This window comes from Buceros rhinoceros, unplaced genomic scaffold, assembly GCF_000710305.1.
Source record: "Buceros rhinoceros silvestris isolate BGI_N320 unplaced genomic scaffold, ASM71030v1 scaffold21000, whole genome shotgun sequence".
Lineage (NCBI taxonomy): Eukaryota > Metazoa > Chordata > Aves > Bucerotiformes > Bucerotidae > Buceros > Buceros rhinoceros.
This window is the reverse complement of record NW_010388230.1, coordinates 22,160-27,976: the sequence shown is the minus strand read 5'-3', so window position 1 is coordinate 27,976 and position 5,817 is coordinate 22,160. Positions and strand designations below refer to the sequence as shown.

The following is a 5,817-nucleotide window of genomic DNA, read 5'->3' as shown; positions in this document are numbered from 1 at the left end:
GCCTCCTGGCAGGGAGCTGTGGAGAGCGGGAAGTTCTGCCCTGAGCTTCCTCTTCTCCAGATTACACAACCTGCCAGACAAGAGACCCAGCAGTGCTCACAGGGAGACGGGATTCATTCTGTGCTCCACCCTCCAAAAAGAGCTCCGAGCTGCTGCGAGGGACCTGGGGATCAAACCTCCCAACGGATTCACCCAGGACCTGTGAGGGTTTACAGCAGTGACCCATCCCCTACCCATGTGGTTGACGCGTGAGCCTGGCACAGGCCCTGGAAGAGTGAACTCCTGCCTGCAGAGCGGTGTCTGCAGTGCCCTCAGTGCCATCAGCCCTTGGGGACAAACTTCCAGGGCCCAGCTGACACGGCCAGGTGCTCAGGCCCAGCTGCGTCCCCCCGCACCAGATGCAGATGTGGGGCACCCCGGTGTGGCTCGGGGATCCCTCAGCACTGAGGGCTCCAGGTCAGGCAGAGACCAGCCCACCAGCACCAACTCCCTCAGTATGGGGGTGAGCACTCCTTATCTTCAGGAGTCTGAAACACGTCAGCTCCACGCAGGTTAACAGCAGCTGTCTTTGCCCCCAGAACACTCCCCTCCATTAAACACAAGAGCTGAAACCACGACACTGGGATGCTGGCTGGCTTGTCACCCTTGGTTGCCCTAGGGAGGACGCAGAGACACCTTGCGGAAGGTGCTCCTGTGCCCACATATTCTCCCACCCCCTTGGCTCTTACCTTACAAGCCACGCGGTGTGGGCAGAACTTCCCAAACCCGAGGGGAGGCTGGATACGTCTCAGCAGAGTCACAACGTCCAAGTGTTTGATTCTGCCCCTGCAGAGGCAACGAACTGCATCAGCAGTGCGGTGGCAGATGTTGGGGACTGTGGTTCAGGCAGGGGCTGGGTCAGTTCCTCCTCGTGACCTGCCCTGTGCTCCCGTGGTGGGCAAATCCTCCCCTTCCCCCTGCTCCTCTTGCGATAGCAGCTCTTCCCCACGGCGTTGCACAGCAGACAAAGGTGCGCAGTGGCACGGGAAGAGCTGGCAGCGTCACCAGGGCTGGGTGAAGAGGGGACTGAAAGTCTCATGTCCCCACACATCCCAACGGGTGTATCAGCCCTGAAATATGCTGGCAAGTCCTTGTCCACCTCTGAGATACAGTGCTGCAGCTCACACTCGTATGTGCTCAGGGCAGCCCACCCCAGGCTTCCCCTGGACCATCCTCTCCGTGCCACTCACCCCCTGTCACTCACTTGGCTTCGGGGTCGTACTCAGCCCAGATCCGTTTGAACTCGTCCAGGTGATGGGGCCCAAGGATGGACCAGTCGCGGGTGAGGTAGTCAAAGTTGTCCATGATGACGGCCACAAAGAGGTTAATGATCTGAGGGCAGAGGAGCAGGCGTGAAGAATGCGAGTTAGGGCAGGGCCAAGCACTCAGCAGGTCAGCGACAGCCCTCACAGCTGGCAGCACTGAGAAGGACAGCACTGCCCACGGCCAGGGCCACAGGAAACACAGGCAGACGTTTCGGGAGGAGAAGAGACTTGGACTCCCCTGGAGCCAGGGGATGCTGTGGATGGGCCCCCAGGCAGGGATGGGCTTCCCACCCAAGGAGATCATATGAAAGGCTGCAGCAGGCACAGGGCATCTCTTCCCTCTCCTTCCTGCAACAGCCAATACAGACACCTCTGGAGAGCAGCACGTGGAAGCTGCTAACAGGGGATCCCGGGAGCCGCAGGAGAGCGCTGCCAAGTTAACAGCACAGCTGGGCAGATGGGCTGGGGGATGATGCTCCTAGGAAGAGGGTGCTGTGGGCTCAGCCCCACACTCAGCACCAGGGGCTGCCCAGGGCCAGGATGGGGGTGCCAAAGGGAGCCGCATACCAGGAAGGCGCAGAGCATGTAGAAGCTGATGAAATAGAAGTAGGCGAAGCCCGTGCCGCAGGTGTACTCCTCGCCCTCAGTGAAGTCGGACTCCGGGTCACACAGCTGGCCGTAGCTGCAGGCCAGCAGGATCTCCTGCCAGGCCTCGCCGGTCGCACACCTGGGGAGAGGGGATGCCTGCTGGTCCCTGCCCATCCTGGACATGAGCTTGGCACGCAGGGAGGGCTCAGGGGAACAGGAAGCCACTGGGAGAGGAGCGGTCAGGATTCTGGGCTTGCTGTGCTGCTGTGAGGAGTCGGCTATTGAAAGCTCCAAAGCAAAGTGTTTGGAGTCAAGGAAAGCCTTGGACTGAGCTCTTGCTTCCCCTTGAGTCTCCTCACAATTCAGAAATTGAAATCCAGTTTGGGAAGGAAACATTCAGAACAGAACCCCCAAAGTGCCCCTCTCTGATGCAGCTCAGCCACCCCGGGCCAAGTGAAAGCGCCTCCTGACATGCTCCCACTGCTGCAAGAGATTTTTCTGTGGGACAAAAAAGAAATCAACCTCAGAAATGCTGGTCTCCCTCACTCCGAGCTGGTGGGCTCCCGTGCTGATCCTGAGCCCAGTTACCTGCTGGAGCTACTCGTGTGCCAAGATGAGACTGACCTGAAGAGCAGCAGTACAGCTTGTGGAAAGGTCTGGAAGTTGTTGTTGCGGTTGATCTGGGTCCCATCCACCATGGCGATCTTCCCAAACATCTGTAAATCACATTGTCAGGTCCCCAACACCCTTCCTTGGGCACGAACAACCCTCCAGAGCACCCCTGTCCCAGAGCTCCTCTTCCTCTTGGCTTTGGGTGTTCTCAGAAGAGTCTGAGACAGGGGTGTGAGTGCTGTGGGGCTCACAAGCCCCATGGACGTTCCTACCTATGCTAAAAATGGCCCTTCTACGCTGCACTTCATCTGGGCCAAGGCCACAAGGTCTTATGAACCAGCCACCAGCGCTGGTGACTGTGTGTCTAGGATGTGCCATTGTCTCTCGAAGTGCTGTTTGTCATGTGCCTCAGTTGCCCTGGCTGCAGCCTGGAGCTGGGAGGAGGCTCCTGATGAGACCAGGGTGAAATAGCCCTCCCGGCACAGGACCTAGTCCCTCTCCATCCCATCTCCCCAGATGGCATCTGTTCAAGACCAACCCCACCCCCATGCCTCTCACCTGCATCCCGATCACAGCATAGATGAAAAAAAGCATCACAATCAGCAGGGCTACGTAGGGCAGCGCCTGTGAAACAAAGGACCGTGGCTGCTGTAAGACACCAGTCAGCATCGAGGCAATCCGGGGACAGGAGGCTGGGTCCAGAGCTACTGTGCGAGGCCAGCACCCAGGCCTCCATGTGGGAGGGGAGAGCTGTTCTCCTCGTTCCTCCAACCACCCTCCCACGCCCCCCACTCCAATTGTCACACACGGGATGCTGAGGACCAAAGGAGAACTGTGACCGTGCAGCTGGAATGAAGGCTGAGCACATCCCAGGGCTGCCCAGGGCTGAGGGAGCTGCCCCAACCCAGGCCCTGCCTGTTCAGTCCAGCTCTGACACATGGTGGTGTCAGCCAGGGAGACCCCACACATTTCCCACCCACACAGGTAATGTTCTCCCACCCAGCACAAGCCCCTGGTCCAGTCTGAGGCCAGCAGCCGGCCAGCACTGGAGCTTTGCTCCTCTGCCTGGTGAGGACAGACTGCTCGCCCCGCTAGCCTGAGGATCAGGGCATGTGCTGCCCTGGGAGGGGAGCACTGTTCCTCACATACCTGGAAGGACTTGATGAAGGTCCACAGGAGGGTCCTGACACCTTCCCCCCGACTCAGCAGCTTCACCAGCCGCATCACCCGGAACAGTCGGAAGAAAGTGATGGAGACGCGGGAGTTGTCATCGGAGTCCTGCAGACACAGCACAACACTTGGAGGGCAGCAGGAGCTGATGCCTCCAGGCAGACAAGGTGGGCTCCACGTCAGGGCGGGGAAGGGCAACGACATTCCCCCCATCCCAGGCACTAGTCATGGTCCCCACAGCCCCTGCCTGCACAGAGGACCAGACTGCAACAGGGATGTGCTGGCATTTTCCGTCGAGCCTTCCCAATGAGTTCACCTCCCCAGTCCCACTGTCTCCTGTCCCTGCCCCCCAGGCTTCTTAGGACACCTGGTTATGGCTCAGGGAGCAATCCTGTTAGCCAGGAGGGTGGGACACTGCGGGGAGAAAGGCATGCTGTAAGGCAGGCTGGGGGAGCCACGCCGTTCACCACACGCCAGGCACGGCCACTCAAGGACAGGCTCAGGTCCTACCGGGCTCTTGCCCAGCACACGGGATGCTCCCACCTCAAGGCGTACTTGTAAGATGAGCTGTAGGCCAGGCACCAGGTACGTGAAGGGTTAGTGATGGCTGTTTAAGCACAGGAAGGCTGGTTTGTGAATGCCCCAGCTGGGCTTTCCACCAAAGGAGGGACTGAGGACAGGGCTTGGAGGAGTGCTGCCCTGTGCCACCCCTACCTGCAGTGACGCTACTCTTTTGGGGTAGATGCAGGACGCCCCTTAGAGGGGAGAACAGCCAGAGAATATGTCCCAGGGCTGGAGCCCACTGGCTTCAGGACAGAGTGGGCAGGCTGGAGGGGAGCCAGCAGGCACAGCTCCTGAGCTTGAAGGAACAGGTTTTGTCTAGAAGCACCAGGGACGTGGGCAGGTGGAGATGCTGTGGGCTCGGTCACCTGCTCCCTTCACTGCTGCAGCATGGCACGGCCTCAGTCCCTGCCTCTGCCACCAGAAGCCACGAGCAGACCCTACTGGCCTCTGTCCATCCTGACTCCATCACCACTTGCGATGTCTTTCCCACTGCCCCCGTGGCCCCCGCAGCTGCCACCGGATTCCCCTCGCCCCCATCACCCAGCTCACCCACTCCCCGCTATTTCAGGGCAACAAAACCCAGCTGTAAACACCCTCCCAGGAGCTCCACCTTCCCCAGTCTGGCATTGCTGAGCTCCCAGCGCTGCTCTGCACCCCGCCCCTTTCTTTAGCCATTCACTCTCCTAGTGCCTGGTGCCTGCCCAGCGAGCTTGGTGGTCAGGAACCCCTCGTCAGCTCCAGTGCACCATGTCCCTACCGCCAGGACCTGGGATGTGCCCAGTAAAGGCCAGCTTGCCCTCTGCAGCTCCCAGCACCACAGCCCTGGGACGACTGGGAAGAGGCTGCAGCGAGCCCCTCACCATTTCCAGAGCTCCTACAGAAGTTCCTATGGGCCCACCCAGGTCACCTCCACCCCGCTGCATCCCACGGTGGTCTAAGCCGCCAGCGCAGGGCTTGGCCCACTCAGCCCTACAGCTCATCAGGCCAGCAGCCCCAGGACAGGGCAGCTCCCTGGTGAAAGAGTCGCCCCTGAAACCATTTCTCTGGCCATCAGCGCTGGAGGCTGCCGTCATGCAGGCAAATCCCTTCACCCTTACGCGGGCAGGGTGATGGCCAGAGGAACCAAGGCCACCTGTCCTGCCCTCAACAGCTGGGGACACCTTGGTTAGACGCTCCGTTCAGGTCAGATGTGGCAGCGCTGGGGTTGGGATGGTGGAGGGCAGGGCTGGGCCAGCACAGGGAACCCAGGAGGGCTGGGGAACAGCCCGGCACATCTCAGGTCTGGGAGGGGTGTCTCACCCCACGCCCTTCTCAGCAAGCAACCCCAGAGCGAGCAGCCGGGTCTGGGGTGTCGTAAGGACATGGTTAGACGCTCCGTTCAGGTCAGATGTGGCAGCGCTGGGGTTGGGATGGTGGAGGGCAGGGCTGGGCCAGCACAGGGAACCCAGGAGGGCTGGGGAACAGCCCGGCACATCTCAGGTCTGGGAGGGGTGTCTCACCCCACGCCCTTCTCAGCAAGCAACCCCAGAGCGAGCAGCCGGGTCTGGGGTGTCGTAAGGACATGCAGGAACATGCACAC

At 60.4% G+C, this 5,817-nt stretch overlaps 1 protein-coding gene across 1 annotated transcript in view; it reads right to left on the bottom strand.

Moving 5' to 3' along the window:
- Window positions 1–5,817, bottom strand: part of CACNA1S (calcium channel, voltage-dependent, L type, alpha 1S subunit) — a gene marked incomplete at its 5' end in the record, with an annotated part of 34,977 nt that overhangs the window by 7,138 nt on the left and 22,022 nt on the right. Inside the window, 6 exons of the mRNA XM_010145256.1 lie at window positions 729–825; window positions 1,244–1,371; window positions 1,872–2,031; window positions 2,517–2,608; window positions 3,063–3,128; window positions 3,654–3,782. Coding sequence (XP_010143558.1) covers window positions 729–825; window positions 1,244–1,371; window positions 1,872–2,031; window positions 2,517–2,608; window positions 3,063–3,128; window positions 3,654–3,782 — 672 coding nt within the window. The remainder of the gene's footprint in view (window positions 1–728; window positions 826–1,243; window positions 1,372–1,871; window positions 2,032–2,516; window positions 2,609–3,062; window positions 3,129–3,653; window positions 3,783–5,817) is intronic.